Below are 17,787 nucleotides of genomic sequence, written 5' to 3'. Positions count from 1 at the left end.
ACTATTTAATCGTTGGAAGACCGAGATGGCCTCCACCCACGCATCCCTCAGGTCTTTAACTTAATCCGGCTTAGCAGCAAAAAAACACCGAGCTGAGCTCCACCAGTTGTTTAGCGGCGAATAAAAGGCCTTAATATCTCCTGGCAGATGCTAGTCTAAAAATCTGTAAAGACCCATCGCCGGCAATGCATTGCCAATGCACACGTAATTTCACTCGATCGCGACTGAACGCTAGGTAAAACAATTTTTGCTCCAATTATACACTGCTCGGCATTCAACAGAGGACTAAGAAGGAACAGGCAATGCAAGCAGCGTACCAACGATTTGGCGGTTCCCATCATACACATACAGCGACGGTCGGTTTTCCTGCCCAAAGGAGTCTATAAATATCCTATATCTCGATAGGTTCTGACCAGTAGATCCATCCATCCGGGCAAGAATAGTCAACATGACCCCACCCTTGCACGAGAGGCGGGTTGGGGCGTTGGAAAATAATGTCCACGACCCGGCGGCCTTTTCCATTGAGTCTTGGAGGAGGCACCGAGTAGCCGTGAATTCTATGTTCTTCGACTATGTCGCAGGCAGTCAGCGAAGCGCTGGGGGAAGAAGGCGCGGTAGATAATGTCTCTAGGGCGGCCAGACGAGCACCGATTGCCGCCAGAATTTGTCCATCGGCAGGCCCCTCGCGGCTTTGTTCATTCAGTACCCTTGTCGCTAAAGCACGCAGTGACGGATCTCTGCACTTGACACTCACGATGAAGAGAGGGCTAACAATACCCGGGCGCGTTGAGAAGCGTTTGAAAGCATTGAATTTGGTCCGCCGCCTCAGCCGCGCCGACGCGGCAGCATCACTTATGATGCTTCGAAATCGGTCATGATGATCATCGTACGCTGTTTCGTACGGACTGTGAGCACACAGTATGAAAATCAGAGCCGATGTTAGCTGTGTGCGAACCGCATAAATTTCCGCCAGCATGTCCGAGTCTCTCGGCGTGCACGTTGCGGACGAACAGCGTGTTTGCAGTGTTGTGGCGAGCGCCGCAAGGCGATCGATAACTAAACGACACTCGGCCGCCGCATCAGATTGAGCCTTGCACATGGTGGGATCATGCTCTTTCCAGCTTGGATACGTGTATCGCAGGTGCGAAGCCGACTCTATGAACTGATATGATCGATATATGCAGTGCATTGCGGCGTCAATAGCAAGCTCCGGTTCACGATACGCATCGTCTCCAGTTGCTACTCTAGGAAATTTCAGGTACATGTATTGTGGTGTCTGGGACAGACCGTAGCTGCCAATCAAGAGGTTTAATTTGACTAGCGCGTTTTTTATTGTGCTGAGGATGTCAGCAGATGAACCCTCCCGGCGATCCTGCTCGGCCTTGATCAGGATCTGTACGGCTCCAAGGAAATGGGCGAATGCATTTTGCTCGTTTTGGCTTAGGATCTCAATGCAAGCTAGGATCATCGATGCCAGAGCAAGGGACTCTGGGCCGGCGGTCTTGTTGTGAATATCCGATCGCAGCCTTGCCAGAGCTGAGCCATAGTAGTGCCAAGTGGAACAGGGCCGCTGGGCGATGGAGTTTAACTGTGATGATTCATACGCTGCCCCAAAAGCGACCGCGGCCGCCTTGACACATTCGACTTGACTCGATAGTTGCAGAAATACACGCTCCCAAGCACCATCTTGTTGCAGAGGACGGGGGCTGTTGTCTATAGACAACACATGAGCTGCGAGATAGCTTAGTCTCTCCGCATGGCTGTCCATTGTGACGCCGAACTGTAGAGTAGGCTGCAAAGCTGATGACGACGATGATATGATCTCATGGGTGTAGCCGCCGCATAATCGACCGGCTTGAAGACATCGCCGACAAAGGGGCTTTTGCTCGTCACATTTGACCCGACGTGCTCTGCATCTTGGTCAGTTGATTTGGCGCCATGATGACAAGGTGAAGACCCATCCCTTACTTGCAAGTCACGCAGCCTCGTTTCGACTGCGAAACAACGATGCGGACCCGCTTTGATGATGGAGCGGATGAGTTACTGCCTGATCCCGGAGTTGTAAGAAGATGACCGTTATTCAGCAGCTCCTCCATGATTGCTGCAAAGCTGGCCTTGACTAATGTAACGTAGATCTGGAGTAGAGTCTGAGTTGATCAGTCGTGGCTGGATTTAGTGCATTCTCGGGCCGAAATCACCCCGTGTCCAGCCCAACCCTTAGTGCTTACTTGGCAGGCAAGCAATGTTCGTATCTTGAAGGAATCCTGACACATCATGATGTTACTGAAAGCGGTCACTGCACTGAGGTCAACAAGCTTGCTTCAACATCGAATTAGTTGTGACTAGACGACTGAAGTGTTAACTTCAAGTAGACGTCATGCTAGAATTACGGTGATCAGTCTGGGGGTGGGGGTCCCCTGTCAGCTGCTTAAGCCGTTCTAGACCCAACCTTATTTTCCCGGATGGTACAAAGGGTTGCATTGGATCATCCCTTCCTTTGTCTGCCTCCGCATCCCTTGAACCCTCATCTTCCGCCTTTCTCTTCGAATTGCTTCTCTACCCCCGCTACTAATGTCTCCTGTATCACTGCGGCCCTTCAGGCCGTCTCGCAATTCCACAAATGACTTATTTATCGCGTCTTCGTCACCTAAGCCTTGGTAGATCATCTTCACATCCAACAGGCTTATTATTCTGCGTATTTAGTGTTCTTTATCTTCTCTCAATAAGCTATTATCGGTCAACAAGTTACCGCGACCCTACTTCCTATTTCTTCGACCCAAATCGTGCCTACGAACAGCGTTACTCTACCCACCGAATCCAAGAAGCAAAGTCCTTTCTCAGCAGGGCTGACGAACTTCCCTCCCCAGCAAAGCCAGCTAATGAAAACCAGGCTACGATTTGCATAGGAATAGTGACGGCTCGGCGAAGAAGAGAACAGTATGTAGGGTTGACGGTCGCCTCTCTTTTGGCGGACCTTACCGAGTCGGAACGAAGCACTATATTCCTCGATCTGCTCATTGCACATACCGACCCCTCTACCCACCCAATCTTCTCAGAGAGGTGGCTAGAAGTCCTACCCGACCGCGTCCTCCTGTACCCGAAAGAAGATAATCTTGATTACGAGCAAATCCGCGAATGGGAGGAGGGAGGGTGGTATCGCAACAAGACCATCTACGATTTTACACATTTGATGAAGGATTGCTATGATACGGGCGCAGATTATGTCGCGATGATTGAAGATGATACATTGGCTGCCAAGGGCTGGCTCTCTTCTACGCTACATGCCCTTGATGTGATCCAGCAGCGCACCGTAGCAGGGCAAGACTGGGTCTATCTTCGTCTATTCTATGTTGATGACCTGCTTGGTTGGAACTCAGAGGAGTGGCCAAGTTATCTCGCATTGTCTTTCGTTATCTGGGTTGCTTTAACGGGGGCCATGGTATTCATAAAGAGGAGGTTCTTCAAGTCAACACCTGCTAGTGCCATCTGGATGACATCTCTCTTTTTTATCCCGGCATTCATCGGACTACACTTCACCGCAGGACGGCAGACAATGTGGCCGATTCGTTCCGGGGTCCACGAGATGAACAAATATGGATGCTGCTCGCAGGGCCTGGTCTTCCCGCATCGGATAGTACCGCAATTTCTGGAACACACCGACCTGACAACCGATTGGCTAGTTGATATGATGGTGGAGGAAATTGCCAACAAAGAGGAGTGGAAACGTCACGCGGTAGTCCCACCAGTCCTTCAACATATCGGTGCCACGAGCTCGAAAGGGTATGGATTTGACAAGTCAGCAAAAACAATTTGGAACTTCAGAAGAGTATCAATATTGATAGCTGGCCAAGCCTGAACCCTTTGTTATATATGTGAACTACTGTACACCATTCAATGAAGTGAATAAGTACAAGTCAATGATGAATTTATCTGCTCTCTTCAATGAAATCTGAATCTACATGTCGCTCAGCTCCGAGTACGATACTTAGCTTGGAATCCTGTCAGAGACGATGCACCACTCGACCCAACAGACCATAATGGGAATAGTCAGGATTGGTCTACTGCTCTCGGGCTGTTCCAGATGCAAGAGGCCGTAAGCTTGCCCCAACAGAATATCACCCCTAAAGGAACAACTAGGTCACCTAAAATAATTTGCGGGTAACGGCAAGAAGAAACCCAGTCATTGTTGAGTCGGGGAATAGCGACTCTATCCATGCAGGTCCCAGTGATGCAGGGATTTATGAATGCTACCACCTCTTCCTCCTTGTTCCTCCTTCAGCCAGTCACAAAACTCACGCACGTAGATATCAGCCCTAAGATAAAGGCTAACGCGAAGCTAATGCGGACTTGTTGGCTTCAAGCTGGCCTCTCACCACCCTGTACTATAGTACGGGCTGGAGAAGATGCATGTGGAGATATGTCGGTGGATAATACAAGAAATCCATTCAGAGAGCAGATGCAAGCTATTCGGAACAATTACTCGAAAAGGAAGGTGGAGGCAATCCATATACATCCCAGTATTATAGTCGAATTAGATCAATATTAGATTAATCTCCCTTTCTGGATTGAGGAGGAATTCCTATCGTTCCCGAGCGACTCAAAGAGGAAGCTTGGAATATCGCATATTGTAGCCGAAGTGCTATTCATTTTTCCAATTATTCCCGGGACGACTTTTGTTCTCCCTTTCCCTTCCTTTTCTATATCCCGTCGTACTATTTGCCAATTTGACTGAGAGGTCTCAGACATTTCTAATACATTCTCTGCTACCCTCCAAGCTTCTGCCCTTGCCTGCCTTCCATCAAGCTTCTCCTAAATACTACAATCACTGTCCTCAGGGAACATATTATTTCATGTTTCTCCTTTCAGACACCAACGCAAATGTAATCGTTCAACCATAGCCCCGTGCATCCAGACCCGACTTTAGGGTTCCACTGTTCGAGTTCTCCAACTGTTACGCCTTGACTACTAGCAATACTCACGCACGTGTCACCCGAACGGACAAAATAGAAAGTAGTGCAGTCACTCACCATTCCCGGCTCATAGGGCGTGGGCGTGGTGATGCCATTACCTGCCGAGGTTGTCGTAGTCGGCACTGTGTAGCCGATGGTGTCGACACAGACATAGTAGCCCAAGTCCAGATCGGAGCAGGACGAGCCGACAGCCGGGTTCCAAGTGTAGAAGGTAGAGAGGGGAATATCATATTTGGCGGCGATGGCCTCGCAGGTGTCGCCAGATTGAACGAGGTCGAATTTGTTGCATTTGCCTGTCATACCGGTCTGGATGGGTGTGGGCGTGGTAATGCCGTCGCCGGGAGTGGTTGTGGTCACCGGGACGGTAGTAGTTGTGACGGGATCAGTGGTAGCACCGGGGACATCTACGCAGTAGTAGTATCCGGCTAGGATGTTGGTGCAATCTGCGCGTTCGGTCTGGTCAGCTATGAGCACAAGCACATGTGGATGTGCAGAGGGTACCTGAGTTGATAGATGGATTCCAGTCAAGGAACTCGCTTGCGCTGATGCCGAACTGGGCTTCAATCTTCCCGCACGAGTCACCTTTCTCAACGAGATAAAATTTGTCGCAGTCGGCGGCAGTACCCGTTTGTTGGGGCTGGTATGGGGCCGTTGACGAAGATGAAGAGGAGGAGGAAGTGGTCGATGGTATGGAGATGATGGAAACGGTAGAAGTTGAAGTGGAAGTGGTGAGAGATGTGGAGCTCACAGTTGGCCCATTTGATGAAACCGTGCCGAGTACACAATAAGTCTGGCCCGCCACGAGGTCCGGGCAGGTGATGCCCGGGTTGAGGGCCTCTAAGGCCTGCACAGTCAAACCCCAGTCGGCCGCAACAGACTGGCAGGTATCTCCGGAACTGGCAGCATACTCATAGCTACAACTGATCTGCTGGCGAGGTGCTAGGGCTATTGCCCATGCCACATGTAGCTGCGGGAGTACAAAGAGACCTGCCCTGAGTGATGTCGGCACCTTCATGGCTGATGCTGGTCTCGGGAACACAGATAGATAAATCAATACAGCAAATCGGGTGTGAGCATACATACAAACGTGACTATCGGGGAAATGAGACCCTGTCCTGTAGGAATAGGAAGAACATTTAAGTAACCGAAAAACTCATTTTATCGTTCAATTTGGACATATGCCTCTGTCGGCTGATCGGAGAGATGCAATTCATCTTTTCTGGTCTAGCGGTTAGCACACCGACATATTCTGGCGCGCAACTGCACAGTTATGGAATTGCTATCACTAATCACATTTCACGCCATCTTGGCATCTAAGATAGCATATGTTTTCGATTTCATACAAACAAATGTATGGGGAGCTTTTGGGCGGAAGTCGGGAGTACTCCGAACTGAGACATTATCCGGAGCGTGGACGGAGTCCGTACGATCCCTTTAACTCGAGCTGAGCGAGTTGAATAGCACCTGCATAATACTAATGCAAGGCGAACAGGTGGTCGAAAAAATGGGGAGGGTCGGGTAAAGCAAGTGCGGTGATTATCGGCCATCGGAAAGCTTCGCAAAAGCCTGGCAAGGCTTAGCTTAGGCGCTACCGCTGACTAGCTTGTCAGGACGGCCAATTATCCTGCACAGTAACCCCGCTCCCCCCCTGCCAAGGACAGACTTGCTAGTAGTTGGCTTTCTCATTGGTGAGGTTTCAGTATTGTTGCATTCTGTTGAACTCTCAGACCCTTGAGGTACATTCCGTAGGGCGAATAGAGCACCATGTGTGATATCAGTTCCCGGCCGAAGGGCCACCGGAGCGGAGTGGCGACCCGATATTAACATCTTTGCCAAGGAAGACAAGCTCATGGGTATTGAACCCTCGCTTCGCTTCACTTTCCGTAGAATTCTACCTTGTAAGGCTGAACTAGTGCGACTATTAGTCTCCCGCGGAAATTGGATGAACGCAACACTGCTACACACTACTAGTAAGATTATGGGTGAACGATTTAGATCTGACGAGTACTAAAGACAAATTATTTTCGATTTTAATACTACATATGAAAAGGGGCCTCTTGCACTATCAGGCCAGAGGCCCGCTTTAGGGGACTAGGTACATCGTCATCACCCAAGGTGGATCAAGGCAGTCACCATGGTAAAGAGCGTAAGCAATGTCGATGCTGCGGCCATGCCATGTTGTCCCGCGGTGTTAGACTTGGACGAGGGAGTCGGACAAGTAACGTTGGGGTACGCCGAACGTTCTTCGGGGGCACAGGCCCAGGCAGTGGCTGCTGCCGATATACTGGACGCCGCGGAAGCGTTGACTGTCGCCGCGCACGGGTTTGTGGTCGGACTGGGCCCAAGGAAGCCGCATACATCCCCGAGAGAAGTTACGTTCAACGCTTCGGAGCTTTGGATGCCGCACGTATCGGAAGATGTGGCGGCCTGGAGACTGGGTGCCTGCCCTGACTGGCTGACAGTGAAGACGACGTCTTTGTGGATCTTCAAGTATTGGGGGTCGCTATCATTCTGAGAGCAATTCGAAATATGCAGTGTCCAAGTAAAGTTCCAGAAGCCTTCCGGGTAGGAGAGAGTGTCCACAAAGCGGGTAAGAAAGTGAAGATCGCGGGCCCAACGGTTCGACCAAAGATTCTCGAGGATCCCTCCGTTTATGGAACCTGGAGAAGTCCAGTTGTTGCCTTCCAACAAGTCCCAGGTGATGTAGGCCACCAAATCAGGACTCAGAGACGGATTCTGCAACGCGAATACGATGGGCATCAGCGCCTGGGGCGTGTAGGTTTCGTTGCGTGGGGATATCAAGTCCACTTCAAAGATGGCTGAATAGATATCTGGAGACTGATAGCCTATGGCAATTATTGATTGTACCACCAGTGCGGTCCAAGTAAGAAAGCGAGCGTGCTTCATGTTGATAATGATAATGATGATGATAATGATGATGATAATGATGAAGGAAAAGTTTGAAGTGAAGAGCGGGAGAGATGGAGTACCAGACTAGGAGCAACCCTGGTTGCTGGCTGTCTAGGGGGTGAAAGATTATGAAACCACAGGAGGAAATGAAGAAAGAAGGAGAACACAAGTCATGGGAAAATTTTCGAGCGGCTAAACGGATGTCACGGCATGATGCTACAGGTGTTCCCCTTATCACGCTAACACGCCTGAGCTGGCCCGATGCCTGCAGCCTCCGCTATTCCTGCCCAATCCAGGGTCTTTCATGCTGAACCCTAGTGGACTAGCGCACATAGGGCTCCGATAGTAACCGTCCATTATTAGTTCATTATTCCATTAATGAATTTCTTACGCTCCTAGTATTATTACCAATATCTTGTAGCTCCACAATAGTACAAGGACCCTTGTTGCATCATGCGGGCTACTTTAGATACAAGCTCCGTCTCGCCTACTATAGGAGCCCAGCGAGACACTGCATCAGCACTCAGGGGAGACCAAACGCCGGGAGAGCCTTGTTCGCATGTGCGGCATCGTGATGATTCCTTCGCTGATTTGACTACCTGGCGGAAATTACGACAGTAGAACAACCACTGATAGGTTGATCTGGCCGGGAACACGTTCTTTTGTCCGAGGGGTTAGTTCCAGCAGCAGGTATAAAATCCATCATTACATCGCCTGTCTTTCTCAGGCTCCTCAGGCGCATCGTGGCTAGATCATGTCTCTCTCTTTCCATTATTCGCCGGGGCTTCGGCCACGCAATACGTTCCTTACGTTCCTGCATCTCACTCTTTTCACTTTTTCCTTCTTTTTCCGCACCTCTTCCTCCATCACAGTGCCTTTCCGGCTTCCCGCTAGTCCTGGGTATCAAGGCAGGTCGGTTGCTTGTCCAGTACGATGTGCCGCATCGGGCCCTAACCCTGCCAACTGGTCCCTCTACCACAACTTCGACCAATTTGCGTTGTGCGAAGAGTCTCTCTTTTACTCTTTCTCTTTTGTTGATCCCGTCGATGATCCGAACAGCCTTCATCGCATCTACACCTGCACCTCGTTCGGCCCCGATTGGGCCAATCTGCCGACCAATACATCAAGCCTAGTCTTGCAGTCCAAAGGGGTTCCAGCCCCCGTGAACGGCACATATCAGATTGGATCCTGGCCTTCCGCTCAGGGCTCACCAGTCTCATCGTCTCTCGCCACTCTCACAAAGCAATTCCGCCAATATCTTTCAAACGGGTTGGGTGCCGGGGACCGTCCGACTATTCTCTTTGCCAGCTATGGCTCTACCTCGGTTGGGCTCTACATCGGCCAAGGGCTGCAGAAACAGGGCATTGGCAACATAGCTCTGGCATACCTGGAGGGCTTCATGACAAAACCCAACGCTAGTCTGTCGGCGAGTGTGGCTATGCAATTCTGCCAGCCGGGTCAAACTTCCCACCATGTTTTTGGCATGATGGCTACCGGCAATGGAACATTCGCTACTATTCAAGAGACCCTTGCCTCATGGTCCAGGGCGGAATGCTTGACCTTCCCGTCAGTCCAAAATGTCACGGGCACCGTCCCGCTCGTGACGCCATTGTTCCCTTCCACGGCCAACTCCACCTCTACTTATGGTAATGCAACCTCCGTTCGGGGCCGAGCCTTCACCCCTCGGACCACCTGTTCCACAGTTCAGGTTGTCTCCGGTGATAGCTGTAGTACCTTGGCTCAGAAATGTGGGATTACCCCGGCTCAATTCACCAAGTATAATCCCGCGTCGAACGAGTGCTCTACCCTGACACCCGGGGAGCACGTGTGCTGTTCGGCTGGCACGTTGCCCGACTTCGCGCCGAAGCCTCAGTCTGATGGCACTTGTGCCACCTACACTGTCCAGCCAGATGACAGCTGTTCCAAAATTGCCGCTACATACAGCATCACCGTGGATGATATCAATAATTTTAACCAGGACACATGGGCTTGGAACGGCTGCAAGCACCTCTACCCTCATAACATCATCTGTCTTAGTACTGGTAACCCGCCGATGCCCGCATCGGTCTCCAATGCGATTTGTGGGCCACAGGTGCCTGGCACTCCGACCCCTCCCAGTGGGACGAATATCTCCCTGCTCAACGAGTGCCCTCTCAATGCGTGTTGCGATGTATGGGGCCAAGTAAGTATACTAGTCTCTTCACTCGACAATTGATGATTTGACTGACTATGATCCTAGTGTGGTACGACAGCCGGGTTTTGCACCAACACTGGCACGGGTGCGCCTGGAACCGCGGCGCCAGGCACCAACGGCTGTATCTCGAACTGTGGCACCGAGATCGTACGGAGCAGCCCTCCTGCGACGTACCGGAGTATTGGCTTCTATGAAGGATTTAATTTGCAACGTCCCTGCCTCTATCAAGACATTTCTCAGCTCGACTTTTCGGCTTACACTCACATTTATTTCTCCTTTGGGGTGTTATCTTCTTCCTATGAGGTCCAGATTCCTAACAAAACAACCACCTACGAGTTCAACCTGTTCAGACAGATCCAAGGCGCAAAACGCATTCTTTCCATTGGCGGCTGGGCATTTTCCACCGACCCAAGCACTTACATGATTTTTCGGGAAGGCGTCACTGCCGCCAACCGTCTGACCATGGCCACCAACATCGCCAATTTCATCAAAGACAACGACCTCGATGGCGTCAATATTGACTGGGAGTACCCTGGGGTAAGAACAATCACCACTTTCGCGCCGTCTTTGCCTCATTATGTATATTTGCTAATGACCCTTGACCCTCGTTTCGATATAGGCACCGGATATCCCTGGTATCCCTGCTGCTAGTACTGACGACGGTGAAAACTATCTCGCTTTTCTTGTTGTTTTAAGAAACCTCCTTGGCGATAAAAAAGAAATCACGATCGCGGCACCGTCATCATATTGGTATCTGAAGGGCTTCCCAATTAAGAAGATGGCCCCAGTCCTAGACTACATCATCTACATGACCTACGATCTGCACGGGCAGGTATGGCACCCCACTTAATTTGAAGATGCGGTGCGTGGCAGAGAGGACTAACCAAGAAACTCGCTATGTCTACAGTGGGACTCCAACAATCAATGGTCACAGCTTGGTTGCCCGACTGGCAATTGCTTGCGGTCGGATGTGAACCTCACCGAAACTATCGGCTCTCTGGTCATGGTGAGTTGAAGGCACTTGTTGCTACTAGAAGCCACTGCATCCCCATCTCTAATGCCAACATCGTCTCAACAGATCACCAAAGCCGGTGTCCCCTCAAACCAGGTCGTTGTCGGCGTGACCAGCTACGGACGCTCATTTGCCATGGCTGAAGCGGGCTGCTACGGGCCCCAATGCCAATTCTTGGGCTCAGCCGACGACTCCCAAGCTGCGCCAGGGCCTTGTACTCAAACTGCAGGTTACATCGCCAATGCTGAAATCGAAGCGATCCTTGCCAACTCTAGCCGGGTCACGAAGAGTTATATCGATGCCACCAGTGACACAAATATCCTTGTTTATGACGACACCCAATGGGTCGGCTGGATGAGTGATGGTGTCAAGTCAACACGAAAGTCGCTCTACAAACGCCTCGCCATGGGGGGAACCACCGATTGGGCTACCGACTTGCAAAAGTTCAATTCACCCCCTTTCATTGCCAAGAGCTGGTCTAGCCTCATTGACGACGTCGTCCTGGATAAAGACCCTTACGAAGAGGGTAACCGAACCGGCAACTGGACTTCATTAACTTGCACTGATCCGGCCATCCAAGATGCCCTGTGGATGCCATGCGCCCAGCGTTGGGCACAGCTAGACGCTTCAAATGCTTGGTCTGATGCCATCAGCGTCTGGAAGAATATCGATAAGCCGAAAATGGCGCCCACTGACGAGAAAGATTTCTCTCAGTCCATCATGAACACTTTCCATGCCGGTGAAAACACGTATTGTGGATACATCGCTCCATTAGGCCATTGTACCAAGACCCCACCGTGCGGATCATTCCAAGGCTTCGGTCAGGGCACCGGTGACTCGGGCCCCGCGGCGATGCTGATCCATCAGTCTTTCACACTGATCAACTCGGTAACACTTGCAACTCTGACCCTGAGAACAATGGAAGTGGCTGACGGAACTCTCCACCCAGGCGTACACCCAGTTCCATAACGCCATCGACGCAGCTGCTGGAACGTACATCGACAACCAACTGCAGGACTTTGAGACTACGTTCGCACCGGTGCCTCCGGCTCCCAGCGATACATGGCTAGAGATCTTGCTCAATCTTTTTGGTCTCGGTATCACTGCGGTCGCCGCACCGTACTTCAATGGAAGTGAGTTGCAATATATAGACTCTTCCGCTTGCATCATCGGCCTGGCCACCAATTCTGATTGCCCATAGTCTTTTCGAGTCTACCGGCCCTTAGTAGCGTTCTCGGAGATGCCGGTGCCGATACCGTTGCCGATATCACCAGTGCTACTGTGGCGTATGGAGCGTCAATTGCGAGCGATTCACTTTCTCCGAAAGCGCCGTAAGTACCACTGCACCTTATGAAGTTCAAACTCGCTTATTGGATCTTGGCAGGGGTACATGGACAGCACAATCCCAAGAAAGTTTCACCAAGACTATGGGGTCAGTAATAGCCGGCTGGGCTTCCCTCGCCGAAAATCAACTCTGGACGTTGTTCAATGGATCCGATGCCTCCATCAGTCTCCTTAGCACCATGATTGCCAACGGTAATCTAATTCCGGGTAGTGGCAGCAGCACATCAGTAAGCCCTAAAACGAATCCAACCACAAATAGCCAAATCGAGAGCTACATCACTAAGGCCTTCTTCGGCTTCGCCATCCCATCCGTATGGGCCGTCTCCGGCACCGCTGCCTTCGTCATCGACTCGGGTTATGACTGCAGTGCGCAAAACCCATTGACCGATTACATGACTGCATCCACCCAAGAGTCGACTTATGCATGCTACGATAACAAATTGTACTATCTAGTCCATCCCCACGGCAAGTGGAGGGGTTGTCCCGGCAAGGATACCGTGAAGACCGATTGCGTTGACTGTGGCCCGACATCAACGTGCTCCGACCAGACATTTTTCACTGCGCCACCAGGACTGAGCTCGCTTGGCTCGGGGTCCTGGGGAAACATCACCCTGTCAGATCTTATTATTGGGTCCGTCCGGACTTACGTCGCCAACGGCAATGCCAACGGAGGACCCGTCGCCAACCCCTTAGACAAGGATACTCTGAAAGATCTCTCGAACCAAGACATCACCACTCCCGGCTATATCCGCCTCCCTGTGTGTAGTCCCCAGGTCGCCTGGGCCTCGTGGTCCACCCCATCGCAGTCCAACTCCAGCGCTCCGAACTACCCCTGCAACCCGTTGCAGGGCGTCACCAAGTGCAGCGGCTACACTTACCAGGATGAGACCTCGTCCGCTTCCCCGAAGGTGTCTGACTGCCAAACCATCGTGAAGAATATCCAGGGCACCGGCGGCGAATGGACTACTGGTATCGGTCACCAACGTGACATTGCTAAATTCGGATCTTGCCATTTTGGCGTTCAAAATGTTGGCGTTACTGGTGATGTCACTTATCATACTGGCAGTCAGGATATTGTGACAATTATCAACGAGGCAATCTCTAAGTATGCCTCTAATGGTCTTGTTGGTGCAAAGGGGTATATGGAGTGTGGTGGTGATGCAGGTAGTCAGAAGGTCGAGTGGGGTCTGTATTAGTAGGTATTTGCTCTGACAGTTGTTGGATGTATGCAGAATCTCCCCTGGAGACCTAATCGTGTACTATCAAGAGAATGCCTCGTACTTTGCTACATCACTTCATTGCAATAGCTCCTTACAAAACTAGGAGGATCAGAATGGTGCGTCTAGTCTTGAAAGGGTTCCCATCACCACCCATAAGCAACTAGCGTCATACATTGATCTAAAAGACATTCAAATGTACATTTTAGCTCATTTAAAATAGGAAATTCAAAAGGTATTCATCTCCAGTCACACCACACACCCCTTCTATCCCTTCTTCAGTCTTCAGTTAGTAGTTTCCACCACATCCCCCAAAAGCGCAATCCCCAACTTGCTCCGATCCAAGAACCCCTCCTCGTCTGCGGCAATCTGCGCCGCGGCTTCAGGTGCCATCACCTTAGCGGAGAACGTCTGAAAGGCAGCCTGGTCCGCGAACGTGAGCTCGGCATAGGCGTCGAAGTCAAAGTCCGTCTGCTGGCCGACGAGAACAGTAGCGGGAGTGAGGGCATTGCGGGTTGAGTTGTTGTTTTCTCCCGTTTGGGGGTTCTCAATAGTGGTGCGCGCGACGTACATGCGCTTATGGGATAGGGGGAAGTCGTCGCCAGAGAGACGCTTGACCAGCTCGATGTGGGCCTCGTAACGGTCCTTGAAGGTTTGGAGGTCAAGGCCGGGCTTGCGGTAGGCGTAGATGATGACCCGGACGGACATTTTGGGGTTGATTTGGTACTTTTGAATTATGAGAAAGAGATTGTGCAATGCTTGAAGTATGGGGTTTTGACTTGGGATTATTTGCTTGTTGTAGAGATTTCTTCAGATGAGACGCTATTGGGGGGACTTCGAGAGTGAGGAGAAGTGTTAAAGAGGGGTTAAGGAAAGTGGCAGGTTATATAGGCTTTCTTTCATTCATCTCTGGCCTTGTCTATTTGGGAAAAGTAGTTGGTTCCATGGGCGCTTAGTGCTTACTCGGTCATAATCTGATGTCTCGTTGGCTGCCAACAGACCCACCCTTTTAGATCACTCCGACTATCCACAGACTACTGCGTGCACTGCCTCAGATCAACGCGTCAAAATATATTAGTGGTCAACAAGTCCTGGATAATTGCATTGGGGTTCTATATCTCTAAAAATCTATAGCACTATCCATTGGTGTCTTGGTCTGTGACAGTGTGGTGGTCCGTGGCAGCCGTACCGGTCCGAACCTAATAGAGTATCCACTATTGCGTCCATCCGCGCTGCCCGCCCCCAATGTCGGGGTCTCACAGTTAGTTCGCCTTATTTATGCAGTAGAAGTATAGAACATCGGTGAGTACTGGTCGGTGTCTTACCCTGATCTGCCAACAAGAAGAGGTGCTATTGATCCCGGTGCCAACAGGTCTAGCTGAAATCACCATCTCTCCTCCTCCAGCATGACAAGCCCCATTGGGGCCTGTCAAATACAATATTCGATTCACAGGTGCAATATCAATCGGCATGATGAGGGCCCAGATCTGGTATCATGCTATCACGCAGCAGAGATTCGCACTTGCAATCCTGGGCTTTCTCGGCCACGCGGTGTGGGCCATTGGGGTCGCCTTCGCTTCGTGGTCCGCTTTTGGCGCGTCGAGGACCGAAACTGGGTGATTACCTTCCGCGTTAGTGTATGGAGCGACAATTGAAGACTGATATTGCCGTCCATTTCATCCAGAAATATCGTCAAGGGTCCTCGGGGAAAAGGTTAGTAATGAAGCAACTGCTGGGCGGTAATATCGTATCTGTCATTGTTGGTGGAAGGTACGAAGTCCATCCTCCCCGTCCTTTATATAACATTTCTGAAGGAGTCTAACATCACTGATACGAGAGGGCGCCAAGTTATACGAAATATAGACGCTAGTAGTAGCTATATAATACACAGGAAAGTGTGTATTATGAGTAACAATACCTTCTATAAGTCATTATTCTCATGAGACTGCCACTAAGTAATTAGTAAATAGTGACAGTATCAGGATGGAGATAGGAGGTATCCTGTTTACTGTTTACGCTCTATCACGCTCTGATTCTTCAACAATAAATCAATGGCTTCTAAGGTTTAATTCTCTTTCATTTTCAATCGTTATTTGCTAATTCAACAGTGGAGATCCATATCCCTTTTTATGTACAGTACACCCGCAGTAGATAGACATATATCGATACTTCACAAGACATTGCCCCAGGAACCACTCCTTACCCAGCATCCTAACAGCCAATGCCATTGCCTAACTTACCAGGCTATGTTTAATAGAATACTGCACGATATCTGCTTTGAATTTCCTTGTGTAGAAATGGAAGCAAGTCCAGTCTCTTCCGTGTTATTCATCACCAGTCACTTGCCCCACCCTCTCTCTCTTTGGGAGTTTCGGTTGCTGTCTCCTTGGCTAGCTCGGATACTGATGTTATTCAGCTCCATAAGGAAGAAAAGCATTAACGGAGTAGGAACTATAAAGACCCAAAGATTGATACATTCATTAAGGTACTGGAGTGATTGAAATGGTAAGGGTACTCATGGTCTCTCTTTGTGCACAGTTAAGGCGCATCCAGCAATCGAGAAGGGAACCCGTCCGCCTGCGGGAGGAATAAAGTAGTCAGCAGAACCCGCCTCCTCTCCCAACAATCATGAGATCTGCTACAACACCCTTGTACTGTGTGACCCCAATTGCATACTTCCTTTCATCTTGCCAAAAGTTGCAACACTGGGAAGACATCAAAAATGAAAACATACAACAGAAGGGATTCGCTGGTGGTCACCCACCCAACTACTAACCTCCCGGCGTGTGGCTTAAGTACGGCTGAGCGGACGGGAAGCCCTGTTTTCCACACCCTGTGGTCGTATGTGCTTATCTTATCTTCTAAAGGAACTCTTATAGTGGGATTTGAAATATATTCGTTGGATGGAGGATATCATCTATTCCTGGTAATGTAGGAAGGTCAGGCATCTATAGAACAACTATCGCGATTATCCGTGTCCTCCATCACACCTCCCAAAGAGAAACAATAACCACCACGACAAATGAGACACCGGACCTCCGCCGATACGAAAAGCTAACCAAAGGCTGAACAACTCGATGTGAACTGTAAGAGCGTTTTAAATCTGGGTTCTTGGTCTGATCGAGACTAGAGCTCATATATATAGGAGATGGGAGACAAGAAGAAGAAACTGTGCTTTACATCATGCAATTTAATGGCTTACTAGCGTGAAGGGACGAAGCAACAGTCACAGTCTAGAAGTTTCATGAATAAACTTCAGTAGTATCATGGAACACAAACAACCCAGCTAGGTCCAATTATAACCACCATGCACCTACTACCAGACCTGCTGCAATATAGGGGTAATTGTAACACCAGCGGCCGTGCATGCTCGTATCAAAGGATCTAATGGGCTTGTTCTCTACATCTTCAGCTTCGATTATGAGTTCTTCGAGCCGAAACCAGTCCCGCCGCTGCACCACATCTAACAGCTCCGACAGAAGACTATGATAATCCTCCTCGACAACATGCCCAATCTTCAGTAGCTGAATAGACAGGAAGTGCTCCAAGGAGTTGTGTGTGGTGTTGCACTGCCCTACCATGCGAGGCCAGTCGAAGCGGATGGGCATGTCGGACGGCAAGATCGTGGAGGAGGGTGAATTCCTGCAAAGAACCAATGGTCCACCCCCATCAAACATATCATCTCCCTCACTGTCAAGCATCTTTTTTGCCCCCGAGATGTAGAATCTCCAGTGTCGATCGGAAACGAAGAAGGTGCCGGCGAAATTGCAAAGCACAAAACCGATATTTTCCGGGGTTCGTCATCCCGACGCATGGCTAGCTTGATCGTCGGGTGTTCCAGCTGAGTGCACGCATCGAGCCAGGCCTCTTCATACGGGATCCATCCTGTCTCCAACACCTACATCCGTCGAAGGAACGCACGTGGTGGGCGAGTTTAGGATTATGCCAAGTATCCATTACTGTTGAGGTTGTTATGATGGAGAACGAGTCTAACGATAGCTGTTGAGCCGCGGTGGTGAATCCGGGCTGCATTAACCGCATGGCCTCTAATTCAAACTGTGAGTAGGCAACCATCTATCACATATCAGCTGCTCTTGTGGGACACAATTGAGGATCAAGTTATGACGATAACTGAGTTTA

General features: G+C 50.2%; 6 protein-coding genes across 6 annotated transcripts; 2 read left to right on the top strand and 4 right to left on the bottom strand.

Annotated features, from left to right (window-relative positions):
* Positions 1–150: 150 nt before the first annotated feature.
* BDQ94DRAFT_127815 (uncharacterized protein) lies at positions 151–1,164 on the bottom strand. Its single transcript, XM_026763894.1, has one exon. It carries the CDS (start codon positions 1,097–1,099, stop codon positions 392–394), a length of 708 nt encoding a protein of 235 aa, XP_026628375.1. The 5' UTR covers positions 1,100–1,164; the 3' UTR covers positions 151–391.
* Positions 1,165–2,620: 1,456 nt separating this feature from the next.
* On the top strand, positions 2,621–3,856 carry BDQ94DRAFT_158211 (uncharacterized protein; the record flags this gene model as incomplete). The annotated part of the gene is made up of 1 exon (XM_026768911.1): positions 2,621–3,856. One exon carries the CDS (start codon positions 2,621–2,623, stop codon positions 3,854–3,856), a length of 1,236 nt encoding a protein of 411 aa, XP_026628374.1.
* Positions 3,857–4,718: 862 nt separating this feature from the next.
* Positions 4,719–5,173, bottom strand: BDQ94DRAFT_139548 (LysM peptidoglycan-binding domain-containing protein). Its single transcript, XM_026765449.1, has one exon. The coding sequence runs from the start codon at positions 5,028–5,030 to the stop codon at positions 4,863–4,865; it is 168 nt and encodes a 55-aa protein (XP_026628373.1). The 5' UTR covers positions 5,031–5,173; the 3' UTR covers positions 4,719–4,862.
* Positions 5,174–6,945: 1,772 nt separating this feature from the next.
* BDQ94DRAFT_139547 (uncharacterized protein) lies at positions 6,946–7,921 on the bottom strand. The gene has a single exon (XM_026765448.1). The coding sequence runs from the start codon at positions 7,875–7,877 to the stop codon at positions 7,077–7,079; it is 801 nt and encodes a 266-aa protein (XP_026628372.1). The 5' UTR covers positions 7,878–7,921; the 3' UTR covers positions 6,946–7,076.
* A 713-nt stretch (positions 7,922–8,634) lies between these two features.
* Positions 8,635–13,705, top strand: BDQ94DRAFT_186207 (uncharacterized protein; the record flags this gene model as incomplete). The annotated part of the gene is made up of 8 exons (XM_026775086.1): positions 8,635–10,062; positions 10,120–10,611; positions 10,694–10,906; positions 10,982–11,080; positions 11,153–11,974; positions 12,036–12,219; positions 12,288–12,417; positions 12,471–13,705. 8 exons carry the CDS (start codon positions 8,635–8,637, stop codon positions 13,624–13,626), a joined length of 4,524 nt encoding a protein of 1,507 aa, XP_026628371.1. The 3' UTR covers positions 13,627–13,705.
* A 65-nt stretch (positions 13,706–13,770) lies between these two features.
* On the bottom strand, positions 13,771–14,476 carry BDQ94DRAFT_139545 (EthD domain-containing protein). The gene has a single exon (XM_026765447.1). The coding sequence runs from the start codon at positions 14,353–14,355 to the stop codon at positions 13,933–13,935; it is 423 nt and encodes a 140-aa protein (XP_026628370.1). The 5' UTR covers positions 14,356–14,476; the 3' UTR covers positions 13,771–13,932.
* Between the last annotated feature and the right edge of the window lie 3,311 nt (positions 14,477–17,787).

Source organism: Aspergillus welwitschiae (assembly GCF_003344945.1).
Source record: "Aspergillus welwitschiae strain CBS 139.54b unplaced genomic scaffold BDQ94scaffold_9, whole genome shotgun sequence".
In the NCBI taxonomy this organism is placed as follows: domain Eukaryota; kingdom Fungi; phylum Ascomycota; class Eurotiomycetes; order Eurotiales; family Aspergillaceae; genus Aspergillus; species Aspergillus welwitschiae.
Note: the sequence above shows the minus strand (reverse complement) of the source record. Positions and strands in the feature narration are given on the sequence as shown.

What these genes read in the sequence shown, in the direction of transcription:
- BDQ94DRAFT_139547 (XM_026765448.1), bottom strand. Translation starts at nt 7,877, where the DNA reads ATGAAGCACGCTCGCTTTCTTACTTGGACCGCACTGGTGGTACAATCA.
- BDQ94DRAFT_139548 (XM_026765449.1), bottom strand. Translation starts at nt 5,030, where the DNA reads ATGGTGAGTGACTGCACTACTTTCTATTTTGTCCGTTCGGGTGACACG.
- BDQ94DRAFT_127815 (XM_026763894.1), bottom strand. Translation starts at nt 1,099, where the DNA reads ATGTGCAAGGCTCAATCTGATGCGGCGGCCGAGTGTCGTTTAGTTATC.
- BDQ94DRAFT_139545 (XM_026765447.1), bottom strand. Translation starts at nt 14,355, where the DNA reads ATGTCCGTCCGGGTCATCATCTACGCCTACCGCAAGCCCGGCCTTGAC.